Source organism: Salmo salar, chromosome 15 (genome assembly GCF_965601325.2).
Source record: "Salmo salar chromosome 15, fSalSal1, whole genome shotgun sequence".
Lineage (NCBI taxonomy): Eukaryota > Metazoa > Chordata > Actinopteri > Salmoniformes > Salmonidae > Salmo > Salmo salar.
This window is the reverse complement of record NC_138305.1, coordinates 64,315,496-64,332,332: the sequence shown is the minus strand read 5'-3', so window position 1 is coordinate 64,332,332 and position 16,837 is coordinate 64,315,496. Positions and strand designations below refer to the sequence as shown.

The 16,837-nt window shown below is 43.6% G+C and overlaps 1 protein-coding gene across 2 annotated transcripts in view; it reads right to left on the bottom strand.

Moving 5' to 3' along the window:
* LOC106571794 (pleckstrin homology domain-containing family G member 1) overlaps window positions 1-16,837 on the bottom strand; it is a 115,058-nt gene that overhangs the window by 84,985 nt on the left and 13,236 nt on the right. The window contains exon 1 of one of the 2 annotated variants that reach the window (XM_014145253.3): window positions 5,778-6,312. The exons of the other annotated variant lie outside the window; for it this stretch is intronic. Within the exon in view, the coding sequence (XP_014000728.2) occupies window positions 5,778-5,787 (10 nt within the window). The 5' untranslated portion in view covers window positions 5,788-6,312. Of the gene's footprint in view, window positions 1-5,777; window positions 6,313-16,837 lie in introns of those variants that run through there. 2 annotated transcript variants of the gene reach the window in all.

The window sequence follows — 16,837 nt, the reverse complement described above, 5'->3', positions numbered from 1 at the left end:
ACCTGCCTGCCACTTGAAAATGCAGCTCCTTCAGGGTTATCTTTGGTCTCTTTGTTGCCTCTCTGATTAATGCCCTCCTTGCCTGGTCCATGAGTTTTGTTGGGTGGCCCTGTCTTGGCAGGTTTGTTGTGGTGCCATATTCTTGAAAAAAAATTATAATGGATTTAATGGTGCTCCGTGGGATGTTCAAAGGTTCGGAAGATTTTTTATAACACAACCCTGATCTGTACTTCTCCACAATTTTGTCCCTGACCTGTTTGGAGAGCTCCTTGGTCTTCATGGTGTGGCTTGCTTGGTGGTGCCCCTTGCTTAGTGGTGTTGCAGACTCTGGGGCCTTTAAGAACAGGTGTATATATACTGAGATCATGTGACAGATCATGTGACACTTAGATTGCACACAAGTGGACTTTATATAACTAATTATGTGACTTCTGAAGGTAATTGGTTGCACCAGATCTTATTTAGGGGCGTCATTGCAAAGGGGGTGAATACATATGCACACAAGTAATTTTTTTCATTTCACTTCAATTTGGACTATTTTGTGTATGTCCATTACATGAAATCCAAATAAAAATCTGTTTAAATTACAGGTTGTAATGCAACAAAATAGGAAAACGCCAAGGGGGATGAATACTTTTGCAAGGCACTGTAGTTTTAGAGATGTTCAGGACCAGTTTATTACTGACCACCCATTCCAAAACAGACTGCAACTCTTTGTTAAGGGTTTCAGTGACTTCATTAGCTGTGGTTGTTGACGTGTATATGGTGGAATCATCAGCATACATGGACACACGTGCTTAGTTTTTTTGCCAGTGGCAGGTCATTGGTAAAAATAGAAAAGAGTAGAGGGCCTAGAGAGCTGCCCTGCGGTACACCACACTTTACATATTTGACATTAGAGAAGCTTCCATTAACCTCTTGACGGTCGCCTAGGATAGGGGGCGCTACAGCGATTTTTGAAAGAAAATCGTGCCCATTTTAAACGGCCTCCTACTCAAACTCAGAAGCTAGGATATGCATATAATTAATACCTGTGGATAGAAAACACCCTACATTTTCTAAAACTGTTTGAATGGTGTCTGTGAGTATAACAGAACTCACATGGCAGTCAAAACCCCGAGACAGATCGTAACAGGATGTGGAATTCTGAATTGCGGACTCAACTTCATCACTTTGCCTATAAATCACACCGTGAGCTATGGTTCATTGAGCACTTCCTATTGCTTCCACTAGATGTCCCCAGTCTTTACAAAGTGGTTTGAGCCTTCTACTGTGAAAACTGACAGAATGAGAGTCTGTGGAACGTGGTCACATGGGGAGGGCCATCACCATTATGACGCCGGCGCCCTTGGCTACCCTCCCCTTTCGAAACGTTTTGAAAGACAATGCAATCGTCCCCCTTGAATGTTATTGGAGCTCTGGTTGAAAAAGGCCCTAAAGATTTATGTTATCCTGTTAGGGCTAGGGGGCAGTATTGACACGGCTGGATAAAAAACGTACCCGATTTAATCTGGTTACCACTCCTACCCAGTAACTAGAATATGCATATACTTATTACATATGGATAGAAAACACCCTAAAGTTTCTAAAACTGTTTGAATGGTGTCTGTGAGTATAACAGAACTCATTTGGCAGGCAAAAATCTGAGAAGGTTTCATTCAGGAAGTGGCCTGTCTGACAAGGTGTCGTTCTTCTTGTCTCTGTTTATTGAAGAGTGAGGAGCTTAGCTGTCCCGTGACACTTCCTACGGCTGCCATAGGGTCTCAGAAGGCGGTAAAAAGCTGAATCGTGGCTTTGCAGGCTCTGGCTGAAAAAAAGTAGCGCGTTTGGGTAGTGGCTGGTTACAGTACTGTGAGACTCAGGCTCGTGTCCGCGTCGACCGAAAGCTTTGTTTACTTTCCTCTGTTTAGCTAAATGGACATTCCCGGTCAGAATATTATCGCTTTTTTACGAGAAAAATGGCATAAAAATGGATTTTAAACAGCGGTTGACATGCTTCGAAGTACGGTAATGGAATATTTAGATTTTTTTGTCACGAATTGCGCCATGCGCACGACCCTGATTTACCATTTCAGATAGTGTCTGGGACGCACGAACAAAACGCCGCTATTCGGATATAACGATGGATTATTTTGGACCAAACCAACATTTGTTATTGAAGTAGCAGTCCTGGGAGTGCATTCTGACGAAGACAACAAAAGGTAATCAAACTTTTATAATAGTAAACCTGATATTGGTGAGTGCTAAACTTGCCGGGTGTCTAAATAGCTAGCCCGTGATGCCTGGGCTATGTACTTAGAATATTGCAAAATGTGCTTTCACCAAAAAGCTATTTTAAAATCGGACATATCGAGTGCATAGAGGAGTTCTTTATCTATAATTCTTAAAATAATTGTTATGCTTTTTGTGAACGTTTATCGTGAGTAATTTAGTAAATTCACCGGAGGTTTGCGGGGGGTATGCTAGTTCTGAACGTCACATGCTAATGTAAAAGCTGGTTTTTGATATAAATATGAACTTGATTGAACAAAACATGCATGTATTGTATAACATAATGTCCTAGGGTTGTCATCTGATGAAGATCATCAAAGGTTAGTGCTGCATTTAGCTGTCTTCTGGGTTTTTGTGACATTATATGCTAGCTTGAAAAATGGGTGTCTGAATATTTCTGGCTTGGTACTCTGCTGACATAATCTAATGTTTTGCTTTCGCTGTAAAGCCTTTTTGAAATCGGACAGTGTGGTTAGATTAACGAGAGTCTTGTCTTTAAATAGCTGTAAAATAGTCATATGTTTGAGAAATTGAAGTAATAGCATTTCAAACGTTTTGAAAATCGCGCCACAGGATTCAACTGGCTGTTACGTAGGTGGGACGAATTCGTCCCGCCTAGCCCAGAGAGGTTAAACAACGTTTGACATGTTTGAACGAACTTAAATAAAATAAAAAATCAATTTTGGTAAGAGAGGAGTCCCGCGCACGACGGTACTTTTGGTGCAGCCTTCAGAACGCGCTAACAAGAACACATAAAGGATTAACTTTTTCGAACGAAAATACATTTGTTGTGGACTTGGGATTCCTGGAAGTGCCTTCTGATGAAGATAATCAAAGGTAAGGGATTATTGACAATAGTATACAAGACTAGATTTGATATGCGATTGTTCCAAGATGGCGCTGACCTGTATTGCTAGCCTATTTTTCTGAGTATCGCATCCCCTTTTATCGCAAAGTGTGATTACCCAGTAAAGTTATTTTTAAATCTGGCATTGCAGGTGCTTTCAAGAGATGCTAATCTATAAATCTTAAAATGACAATATTACATTTTAAAAATGTTTTCGAATAGTAATTTAGTAAATTGTAGCGCTATTTCACCGGACGCATTTGAGGGAAAATAGTTAGTCAACGTCACGCGCCGATGTAAAATGCTGTTTTTATATATAAATATGAACTTTATCGAACAAAAGAATGCATGTATTGTGTAATATGATGTCCTAGGAGTGTCATCTGATGAAGATTGTCAAAGGTTAGTGCTGCATTTAGCTGTTTTTTGGTTATTTGTGATGCATGTGGTTGGTCGGAAAATGGCTATGTGGCTACTTTTATGATATACTCCTCTAACATAATCTAATGTTTTGCTTTTGCTGTAAAGCCTTTTTGAAATCAGACAACGTGGTTCGATTCAGGAGAGGTGTATCTATAAAACGATATTAAATAGTCCTATATTTGAAAAAAAAAATATTACATTTTGTTATGCAAATGGCAATAGGATTTTTCGCTGGATGTCCGTCCAGTCCAGAGGTTAAAGAAAACCCTCCGAGTTCTATTAGATAGATAGCTCTAAATCCACGATATGGCAGAGGTTGAAAAGCCATAACACATATGTTTTTTCAACAACAGGTTATTGTCAATAATATCAAAGGCTGCACTGAAATCTAACAGTACAGCTCCCACAATCTTCTTACTATCAATTTATTTTAATCATCATCATTTGTGTCAGTGCAGTACATGTTGAGTGCCCTTTTCTATAAGCATGCAGAAAGTACGTTGTTAATTTGTTTATGGAGAAATAGCATTGTATTTGGTCAAACACTATTTTTTCCAACAGGTTGCTAAGAGCTGGCAGCAAGCTTATAGGTCTGCTGTTAGAACCAGTAAAGGCCGCTTTACCACTCTTGGGTAGCGGAATTACTTTGGCTTCCCTCCAGGCATGAGGACAAAGACTTTCCTCCAGGCTCAAATTAAAAATATGACAGATAGAAGTGGCTATAGAGTCAGCTACCATCCTCAGTAGCTTTCCATCTAAGTTGTCAATGTCTGGAGGTTTTGTCATTATTGATCGATACTTTCTCCACTTCTCCCACACTAACTTTACAAAATTCAAACTAGCACTGCTTTTCTTTCATTATTAGTTTTTTTATGTATGAATACAATTGCTCACTGTTCGTTGTGGGCATTTTCTGCCTAAGTTTGCCCACTTTGCCAATGAAATAATCGTAAACATAATTGGCAACACCAAATAGTTTTGTGATGATAAAGCCATCTGATTTGATGAAAGATGGAGTTGAATTCGTCTTTCTGCCCATAATTTCATTTAAAAGTACTCCTACGTTTTTTTCCATTATTCTTTATATCATTGATCTTGGCTTCATCGGGGCGTGGACTCTACAAGGTGTCAAAAGCGTTCCACAGGGATGCTAGCCTATGTTGACTCCAATGCTTCCCAAAGTTGTGTCAAGTTGGCTGGATGTCCTTTGGGTGGTGAACCATTCTTGATACACACAGGAAATTGTTGAGCTTGAAAAACCCAGCACCATTGCAGTTCTTAACACAAACCGGTGCGCCTAGCACCTACTAACATACCTCGTTCAAGACACTTACATCTTGTCTCAATTGTCTCAAGGCTTACAAAATTCTTTAACCTGTCTCCTCCCCTTCATCTACACTGATTGAAGTGGATTTAACAAGTGACATCAATAAGGGATCAAAGCTTTCACATGGATTTACCTGGTCATTCTATGTCATGGAAAGAGCATGTTCTTAATGTTTTGTATACTCAGTGAAAATCTCTACCTCTCAGTCAGTGAGAATACGCTCTACATATGAACAACGTCTGTGGGGGAAAAGTTACAGGAGAGGAACTAAGGATATCACTCCTAATCAGCAAGAACCAACATCCCTGCGAGAAAGCAAACATGTTCCATTCAACTGACTCTGCGGGAAAGCAACTATAAAACACTGTTCATACAACAGCACAGGAGAGAGAACAACGACAAAGAGGTCACACACTTCACACAACATTGTAGGCATTGAGAAGATATCCCACCAGCACACAAAGAAGCAAACACACACACACAACGGACAACAATGGTGCTAGATACAGCACAACTAACAAACCAATAAGGACAATAAAAGTACACAACAAGTTTCATTCAAATGACCTTTTCTAGATGCAAGAATGACATATTTAACTAAAACAGAGCCAGCTCTTATGTGTATATTAATAAAAACATATGAATTCCTACCAGTCACACCATCAAGGCATTCACCTTCAAAGACTTTAGGACTAGGACAGTGATTAAAAGGACCCTAGTTTACCACATAGACACAACATGATATGAAAGATAAAGAAATCTAAACTCTGATGCACCTTTGACTGCGGATCAGACACTTGAGAAAAAAAACAACTGACAATGTAAAACATTTGACAGATGAAGGAGGCCCCAAACAGCATTGGACATAAAACAGTCTACAGCAAAATAACATAAATAAATCCAGCTTACCAGTTGGCATAATGGCTTGACTTTCCTTCAGCAAAAAGATCAGAAGAGTTTAAACCCCTGAAGAGGAGTAAATGGTTCGAAAAGAAAACAACAGTCCAGGAAAGTTTGCATATCCACCAGGAGCAGAGTATTCCAATCGCAGTATTCCCTTCCCGCAGCATGCAGACTTCCTCACATTCTCTCAGTCAGTCGAATACATTTCCTTCTTCAGGGAGCAAGCATGCTATACACTGCTCCCAACACACACTCATAAACATGCACTCACTCATAAACATGCACTCACTCTGGCACCTAACACACACACTAAGGCTTCTCACTGGTGCAGCAGCTGTTGAACCCTCTTTCTATACTTTATTTCAGATTGTTTCTCTATAGCTTGCTCTCTCTTTCCCTTCTTTGCTGGCTTGCTGAAGCTGTCTCTCACTGGGCTCTCTGTCTCCCTCTTTCAGACGGGCTCACTCTCTCCCTCTCTCTCTCTCTGGTGGTAGCATGTCCACTCAGTGTATGTGTGTATGTCTCTTTGTGCGTCATACTGAAGGACCTCTGCTCTCCCCTGTTCCCTCCCCCCTGGGCTTTCCCCTCCACCCGACTCCTCCCCCTCTCTCCCACAGCAAATTACAAGGAGTTGATTTCCACATTAAGTGCCCTCTCTCCCCATGTCCGCTCTTCTCTCTCCTTTTATCTTCCTCCTCCCATTTTTCTTAAGTCGGTCGTTCTTTTCAAACTCTCGGGAAGTCTCTGTATTCCGCATGAAGAAAAAAGACACTATGTATGGGTGTGTTTGTGTGTGTGACAGCACAGGCATTGAATCCCTGCAGTTAGTCAATAGGTTCACAGAACAGTGCAGCTTACTGGTCAGTAGGCTACCATACAACGCTAGTGAACCCTCTAACTGCGAACTTTCCAACTAGTGCCCTCCACCCCACCCCAACAGGTGCTAGGCAGCCTGCAGTAAAAGGTCTATCTCCAGCAGCACAACCCTTCTCTAGCACTGAGGGGACCCATTGACCCATGAAGGCCTCTGCCCTCTCCCCTTAACCCCAAACACTGACTGCCCTCTCCCCATGCCACATAATGAGCACCCCATGCTAAGCAAATACTTAACACCACTGACCAGCTCTCCTGCTTCCAACTCCGGCCAGTTAATTGGAGGACAAACCCCTACTGTCTGTCTTCCCTGTGGCTCAGTTGGTAGAGCATGGTGTGTGCAACGCCAGGGTTGTGGGTTCGATTCCCATGGGGGGCCAGTACAAAAAAAATGCACGAAATGAAATGTATGCATTCACTACTGTAAGTCGCTCTGGATAAGAGCATCTGCTAAAATGTAAATGTAAAATGTCTCTCACATCCTATCTGACAGCCTTAGGGATGGATCAAAATTTACAGAATGGTTACATGGGGGAGGGTCATGCTTTTTCAATTTCAGTCAACGTGAGGGTTGAGTGTTTTTTTAAATCTAGTCCAGGGGAGGGTAAAGTAATTTGTAAATGATAAAATGTCACTATTTCTCAGTGTTTTAGAAGTAGTTGCTTATTAGGCTATATGTCAATGTGTGCTCCATGCCGCCCCTCGTCTCTGATTCTCCGCTTAGTGTTCAATATCAATTGCGCCTATAGACTAGTTAGTGTGGTCTCAATCAAAATGATTCATAGACTATAGGCTATAGGCTATGAAGTGCATGCTCGGAGAAGCACAGAGCAAAGTTATATTTCTAAGAAAGTTACTGGGATGGTGTAAATAAAACTAGGCTGCATTACACACTGTAATGGATATTCCAACCCTGCTCTGCTCTAGATGATCAAAAACCGATGGTTGTGCTGTGTAAGGCTGTGGTGGCAGGTTAGGAAGAGAGTCAAAGGTTTGTTCAGAAAATTATTTTTGATTAGGCCTAGTCCCAAAAATCTTGCGCGTGGACTAGCCTATAGCTTATGTTCTGTTATTGACCTCGCAATAAGCCAGATTCGAGTAACTTACACTGTGGTGCTGAAACCTGAACCAGCAGCCGCAGCACAATCAAATTCGAGAAGGTATAAATAATTGAAACATACATTTTTTAATTAGACTAACAAAATGGAGGCTTTGTGATGCAACTAAGATATGCAGATTTAGAAACTGTTCTTCATTTTGTTAGCATTACATGGTAAAGTGGGACTGGGAGACTAGTCAGGATCAATGAAAAGTTGAACGGAGCAAAGTACAGAGTCATCCTTGATGAAAACCTGCTCAGGACCTCAGACTGGGGTGAAAGTTCACCTTCCAACAGGACAACGATCCTAAGCACACAATCAATGCAGCCTCAGGATATGTGGTTTCCTTTGAACTCTATGTAAACTGGAAACCACATATCCTGAGGCTGCATTTATTGTAGCTGGGGATTTTAACATTCTAATCTGAAAACAAGGCTCCCTACATGTTATCAGCATATCGAATGCGCGACCAGGGCTGGCGAAACCCTGGATCATTGTTATTCTATCTTCCGTGCGCATACAAAGCCCTCCCAAATGCCAAATGGGCACTTTCCTACATATGCATGCATTCTGGAGAGAGAAGCACAATATCTTCGCTACACACCCCTCCCCTTCCTGATGCAACATTTTAAATTATACTCAAAACACATTATCTTCCCACATATTTTAGATGCTTTTCACTGTCAGCTGCAACTCAATCAGCTAGACCTAATGCCACGTGCACTAACCCAAATTGTGGCCTTCCCAAATAGGCATATGCCGACACACTTGTGATTTGAAACAACCCACAGAAAAAAAGCTAATGATCCTCTGTGGTGAAGTCATAATCCCTGGTGAAGTATTTTGAGTGATTTTAGTTAGACGGGAATAATTATATAATTTTGACGAAACATCAATTTACTTTAGGGCAATTCAGCATCCTAACAGTGCGCTAATCACCCGCCAACGTTCCTTTCCAATTTGCAAGAGGCTGAAATCAGATATCTGTATATAACTTCCGCGATGCATACAAAGCCCTCCCCCGCCCTCCTTTCGGAAAATCTGACCAGGACTACATTTTGTTGCTCCCAGCCTATAGACAGTAACTAAAACAGGAAACACCCATGCTCAGTTCTGTTCAACGCTGGTCCGACCAATCGGATTCGACGCTTCAAGATTGCTTCGATCACGTGGACTGGGATATGTTCCACATAGCATCGGACAATAACATTGATGAATACGCTGATTCGGTAAGCGAGTTTATTAGCAAGTGCATCGGTGATGTTGTACCCACAGCGACTATTAAAACCTTCCCCAACCAGAAACCGTGGATTGATGGCAGCATTCGCACAAAACTGAAAGTGCGAACCACTTATTTTAATCAGGGCAAGGCGACCGGAAACATGACCGAATACAAACAGTGTAGCTATTCCCTCCACAAGGCAATCAAACAAGCTAAGCGTCAGTATAGAGACAAAGCAGAGTCGCAATTCAACGGCTCAGACACGAGAGGAATGTCGCAGGATCTACAGTCAATCACGGACTACAAAAAGAAAACCAGCCCCGTCGCGGACCACGATGTCTTGCTCCCAGACTAACTAAACAACTTCTTTGCTCGCTTTGAGGACAATACAGTGCCACCGACACGCCCCGCTACCAAAACCTGCGGGCTCTCCTTCACTGCAGCCAACGTGAGTAAAACATTTAAACGTGTTAAGTCTCGCAAGGCTGCCAGCCCAGACGGCATCCCTAGCCGCGCCCTCTGAGCATGCACAGACCAGCTGGCTAGTGTGTTTACAGGCATATTCAATCAATCCTTATCCCAGTCCGCTGTTCCCACATGCTTCAAGAGGGCCACCATTGTTCCTGTTCCCAAGAAAGCAAAGGTAACTGAGCTAAATGACTATCACCCCGTAGCACTCACTTACGTTATCATGAAGTGCTTTGAGAGACTAGTCAAGGACCATATCACCTCCACCCTACCTGACACCCTAGACCCACTCCAATTTGATTACCGTCCCAATAGGTCCACAGACAATCACACAATCACACTGCACACTGCCCTAACCCATCTGGACAAGAGGAATACCTATGTACGAATGCTGTTCATCGACTACAGCTCAGCATTTAACACCATAGTCCCCTCCAAACTCGTCATTAAGCTCGAGACCCTGGGTCTTGACCCTGCCCTATGCAACTGGGTCCTGGACTTCCTGACGGGCCGCCCCTAGGTGGTGAGGGTAGGAAACAACATCTCCACCCCGCTGTTCCTCACCACTGGGGCCCCACAAGGGTGCGTTCTCAGCCCTCTCCTGTACTCCCTGTTCACCCATTATTGCGTGGCCATGCATGCCTCCAACTCAATCATCAAGTTTGCAGATGACACTACAGTGGTAGGCTTGATTACCAACAACGACGAGACGGCCTACAGGGAGGAGGTGAGGGACCTCGGAGTGTGGTGTCAGGAAAATAACCTCACACTCAATGTCAACAAAACAAAGGAGATGATCGTGGACTTCAGGAAAGAGCAGAGGGAGCAGCCCCCTATCCACATCGACGGGACAGTAATGGAGAAGGTGGAAAGTTTTAAGTTCCTCAGCGTTCACATCACGGATAAACTGAAATGGTCCACCCTCACAGACAGCATGGTGAAGAAAGCGCAGCAGCGCCTCTTCAACCTCAGAAGGCTGAAGAAATTCGGCTTGTCACCAAAAACACTCAAACTTTTACAGATGCACAGTCGAGAGCATCCTGTCACGCTGTATCACCGCCTGGTATGGCAACTGCTCCGCCCACAACCGTAAGGCTCTCTAGAGGGTAGTCAGGTCTGCACAACGCATCACCAGGGGCAAACTACCTGCCCTCCAGGACACCTACACCACCCAATGTCACAGGAAGGCCTGTTCCAATGTCACTGCCTGTTCACCCCGCTATCATCCAGAAGGTGAGGTCAGTACAGGTGCATCACAGCTGGGACCAAGAGACTGAAAAACAGCTTATATCTCAAGGTCATCAGACTGTTAAACAGCCATCACTAACATTGAGTGGCTGCTGCCAACATACTGACTCATCTCTAGCCACTTTAATAATAAAAAATTGGATGTTATAAATGTATCACTAGCCACTTTAAACAATGCCACTTTATATAATGTTTACATACCCTACATTACTCATCTCATATGTATATACTGTACTATATACCATCTACTGGATCTTGCCTATGCCGTTCTGCCATCGCTCATCCATATATATTAATGTACATATTCTTATTCATTCCTTTACACTTGTGTGTATAAGGTAGTTGTTGTGAAATTGTTAGATTACTTGTTAGATATTACTGCATGGTCGGAACTAGAAGCACAAGCATTTCGCTACACTCGCATTAACATCTGCTAACCATGTGTATGTGACAAATACAATTTGATTTGATTTGATTATCTGATTTCTGATTGTCTTAACTCCCCATGTACACCACTAATAAGCTGAGCTTCTCAGTCATTTCTTCTTCACCTCACACAAGTCAACAATTTTTTTTAATGTTTTTTTACATCCATTGCAAATGATAGTTCCTCAGTATTTGAAAAATCTTTCCAACACTCCCGGCCTCGATAATCAACAATCCTCGATGTGAAAGAGAAAAATATCATGATCTGATGATCCCATATATCCAGTGGAAACATCATAAAAAACTACTGTCTGTCCCGAGCGCAGGAAACTCTGAGGTCCCAGAACAGGCTAGTTGATACGTTGCAAATTCGCTAGGGACAGTGATGATTTGATACAATTGCACTTCACTAGCAATAGCTCCAGTCAAGACAGATAGAAAGGGAGGGAGACAGGCAGAGTAGAGAGATGAATGTGATTGAAAGAACCAGAATTTAAAGAACCAGAATGAATGTGATTGAAAGAACCAGAACCAGAAGAACCAGGATATTGTCTACTGTTTTTATTTGTTAGCTTTAGGCCTATGTATTTTACTTAGTTGACGATGGGCCCATCGCCTGCTGCTGCATTGGCCTATAGGCTATCTCTGAGTTCTATGCTCTCATTTCTTTAGCCACCAATTGATCACAGTGTATTAATGTGTCCATATGGCAGAGGCTGGTGCTCTCACCATAGTTGAATTTGAACATTTTACTTCATATTTTTATGCTTAACCTCGTGACAATGATTTTGAGAAACCAAAACGTTATTGACATGAAACTGTTCCACAAAAATGCGCATATAAAAATAATCATAACTGGGGGAGAGAGAGAGAGAGCAGATCGGTAGAAACTCACAAGCTGCCTATGGTTCTTTACTATTACACTATTTAAAATCAATTGTGAAAGTGCGGTCCCTTGAAAAACGTGCTCGCCTATGTAAATCAAAGGCCCGTCCAACTGATTTGTTCTGGTGCCGGTCCTGGTTGGGTCTAAAACCTCTCACAAGCATCCACGACTGAGGTCATGACCAGCTTTTTAACTAAAGTGAAAGGAGCATGGCACTTGGAAATGTTATGAGAGAGTAAGTATGAAGCCTTAAGTAAACTCTCCTTGTCTGTGAAATTATTGTGTAACATTTTTGTTTGGTTGGTCATCTCTTTTTTGTAAAAAAATTAAATGTGGATGTTTTGTTTCTAAATGTTTGTGCATTTTCAATGGCTTCATAGCATTGTTGCTGAGGCAAGTCTGATGTATCACTGTCACGTCCTGACCAGTATAAGGGTTATTTGTTATTGTAGTTTGGTCAGGACGTGGCAGAGGGTATTTGTTTTATGTGGTTCGGGGTGGTGGTTTATTTAGTAGGGCGTTTGATTTATTATTTCCGGGTTTTTGGGTAATGTTCTATGTTTGTATTTCTATGTGGTCTCTGGTCTTTTGTATTTCTATGTCTGGTTTATTGGGGTTGGACTCTCAATTGTAGGCAGGTGTGTTCTCGTTGCCTCTGATTGGGAGTCTGTTTGGGTATGTGTTTGGTTTAGTGTTTGTGGGAGATTGTTTCTTGTTTTGCGTGTGTGAGCATGACAAGACTGTTTTGTTTTTCGTGAGTTCTTCGTTTTTGTCATTTTGGTGTTCCCTTGATTTAAAATAAATTAACAAGATGAGCATCCACATTCCTGCTGCGTTTTGGTCCTCCATTCCAGACGACAACCGTTACAGAATCTCCCACCACAAATGGACCAAGCAGCGGAGTAAGGAGCAAAGGGATTTCGACATGGACTGGCGGGAGAGGGCCCATGGAGGAAGTCTAGTGAGGACCGGGAACGCTACTGAGGAACACGACTGGCGTTTAAGCCCGAGAGGCAGCCCCAATAATTTTTTGGGGGGGGCATATGGGTAGTTTGGCTGGGCGAGGTTTGAGCCCAAGGCCAAATCCCCGTACCTTTTCTGGGCAACCAGTGAATGGACAGGTCCCGTGCTTCGGGGTAATGGGTACTGTGGCGAGGCCAAGTGTTTTTAGGCCGGTACGCGCAATACCAGCGCCCCGCATTTGCCAGGGGGAAGTGGGCATCCAGCCAGTAAGAGCGATGCCAGTTCTGTGCTCGAGACCGCCAGTACGCCTCTACGGTCCAGTGCGTCAGCCCTGTCCGACTCGTCCTGTTCCCGCTCCCCGCACTAGCCCTGAGGTACGTGTTCCCAGGCTGATACCTCCAGTACCAGCACCACGCATCAGGCTTCCAGTGCGTCAACCCAGTCCGACTTGGCCTGTTCCCGCTCCCCGCACTAGCCCTGAGGTGCGTGTTCCCAGGCTGATACCTCCAGTACCAGCACCACGCATCAGGCTTCCAGTGCGTCAACCCAGTCCGACTCGGCCTGTTCCCGCACTAGCCCTGAGGTGCGTGTTCCCAGGCTGATACCTCCAGTACCAGCATCAGGCTTCCAGTGCGTCAACCCAGTCCGACTCAGCCTGTTCCCGCTCCCCGCACTAGCCCTGAGGTGCGTGTCCCCAGACTGGCACATCCAGTACCAGTACCACGCATCAGGCTTCCAGTGCGTCAGCCCAGCCTCGAGAGTATCCGGCAACGGTGTGCAGTCCAGAGTATCCGGCAACGGTGTGCAGTCCAGAGTATCCGGCAACGGTGTGCAGTCCAGAGTATCCGGCAACGGTGTGCAGTCCAGAGTATCCGGCAACGGTGTGCAGTCCAGAGTATCCGGCAACGGTGTGCAGTCCAGAGTATCCGGCAACGGTGTGCAGTCCAGAGTATCCGGCAACGGTGTGCAGTCCAGAGTATCCGGCAACGGTGTCTAGTCCGGAACCAGGGGGTCTGCCTATGACCCGGAACTGAGTAAGTCTATTGACGATCCGGAACTAAATATAAGTAACTGTTTCAAATGAGTCTGCCTACAGTGTGGAACGGAAGAGGTCTGCCTACGATCTGGAACGAGGGGAGTCTGCCTACGGCCCGAAACTGATCAAGTCTGTCTGCATTCTGGAGGACAGTAGGCTGGAGCCTGAACCACCACCTGTATAGGTGGGTTGGGGAGGGGGGGTGTAGCACAAGTGCCGTCGGTGACGGCAGCCACCCTCCCTTCCCTCCCTTTAGTTTAGGGGGATTTTTTTTATTTTTTTATTTTTTTTATTTATGAGGTGCATCCGGGGTCTGCACCTTTGGGGGGGGGTACTGTCATGTCCTGACCAGTATAAGGGTTATTTGTTATTGTAGTTTGGTCAGGATATGGCAGAGGGTATTTGTTTCGTGGTTCGAGGTGGTGGTTTATTTAGTAGGGCATTTTGATTTATTATTTCCGGGTTTTTGGGTAATGTTCTATGTGGTCTCTGGTGTTTTGTATTTCTATGTCTGGTTTATTGGGATTGGACTCTCAATTGGAGGCAGGTGTTTTCTCGTTGCCTCTGATTGGGAGTCCTATATATAGGTATGTGTTTGGTTTAGTGTTTGTGGGAGATTGTTTCTTGTTTTGCGTGTGTGAGCCTGACAAGACTGTTTTGTTTTTCGTGAGTTATTCGTTTTTGTCATTTTGGTGTTCTCTTGATTTAAAATAAATTAACAAGATGAGCATCCACATTCCTGCTGCATTTTGGTCCTCTATCCCTGACGACAACCGTTACAATCACACAGACCGGTTTTGGCGGGCAGCTGTTATTTGAAACAAATCCAGAGAGAGCATGCAGGCTGCGAAGTTGGGCTAGCTTGTGTGTTTAGTGTAGCTATAGGCTAATTTGTCATGGCAACACAATTTGTTTACCGCGCATGCATAATTCAGGGCATTGTGCAAGTAGGCCTATGGCAAGTAGTTATTCCAGACAAATATGCTGCAGACCACAGACCGGGAATTGAGAAAGGCTGGTATAGGCTATGGATAATTTTATTGAGACCACAGTAGGCATACTTGATATTGCGCGCCAAGCGAGGAATTAGGGATGAGGGTCATCATCGGGCACACGAGACACTACAATAAGCAACTAATTCTCAAACCCTGAGCAATATCACATTTAATTGATTACAAATTGCATGAGCATCCCCTGGGCTGAATGTAAAAAATAGTAAGCCGTCCCCCTTTCCTCCGGGTAACTTTTGTGTAAATTTCAACCTCTCCCTTGTCCTTATAAATAATGTTCACTCCCTTACAACAGTTAACCTTGCCTAACATCTCTTATTCTTTTCCCCCTAACTTAGTCTATAGAACTTTCTATAATTCATCCTTCTCTTCAGAAGCAAATTATTCTCCTGAAGGTCTGTTATAAGAAAACACCCAATCACAAGGCCACTCTCTACTTCAGGGCTAACACACATGCACACACACTTAGGATTGCGGGTTTGAAGGTTTGTGTGGTTGCCAGAATGATCGAGGCCATAGCGCTGTATTCACTGTGGTAACTTCCAGGTGCTCGGCTCACCCGAGTAACAGAGGAAGGGCAAACAGAGAGAGAGAAGAGGCACAGAGAGCGTAGAGTCAATAAAGCTCTCTCTCCCTCATAGCACTCAGACAGAACACGCACTTGGGAGTTGGGTAAGGGTTCATACACAAGCCAAGTCACCCGTGATACTGGTCAGTATTCGAAGTCGATCCATGTCTGAGAATGTCGGGAGATGATGTGGAAACCGGCCACTAGGGACAACAGTGCACGGTGTTACCTTCAAGTAGGTTTCGGTTTTGCTATGTCATTATGGACACGGATGGTGATGTGTAGCATCTGATTCCAAAGGTTGGAAGTTTGAATACAGCGATAGACAGTTACTTTTGAGATTGTTGTTTTAAGCCTATACCAAACCTTAACCCTTACCTTAATCATTCAGAGTTAATGCCTAACCTTTAGATTTCAGGGTTAATGCCTAAACTTAACCCTAGCCTTAAAATGTGTATTTTTGAGAAACATGGATAAACAATGACGTGAGAGCTAGTTGCAACACACACACACACACACACACGATCAGAGAGCTTGAACACAAGAGACAAACAAAACTGTGTGTGTGTGAGTGCGCCCAAGGAAAAGATGGATGTACTCCATATGACTACAAGAACAGAGTAGCTTGTTCCAACCCCTCAGCGCTGGGAAAGAGGGGGTGAATCATTCCACCTCAAAAAGCACTAGAAAGAGGATTTCAACATCCACCATCTCAGATTGTTCTGAACTTGTTTCTGTAGTTAGAAGCTGATTAGATTAGCATTCCTGAAACATAATTTTGTTGAAATATAATTTGATATCTGAGAAGAAGGAAAAAAAGGCTGCCGAGCACTTTCCCGCTAGAATGAATGATATGTATCTTCTAGCATCAATTGATAGGACAGGCACCTGCAAGGGCGGACTGGGACAACAAAAGCCCACATTTTGTTTGCCTCTCTGTTGTGCTGTCTGTCTCAGCATCTTCTCTGATGTCTGTCTCAGCATCTTGTCTGTCTGTCTGTCTGTCTGAATTACTACAGGGCTCCAGACAAACATTTTCCCCCGGTGTCACCAGTCTCAACGTCAACAGTAAAGATGGGACTCTGGGATGCTGGACTTCTAGGCAGAGTTCCAATGTCCAGTGTCTTTGTTCTTTTGCCCATCTTAATCTTTTACAGTTGATAGCACTAGTCCATAATTTGGTCTGATACTCATCTTGTATAGTCATTCATAGTGCTTTATTAAGAAGTGTAATAAACTCAAGAAATAAGTTCAAGAAATAAGTTG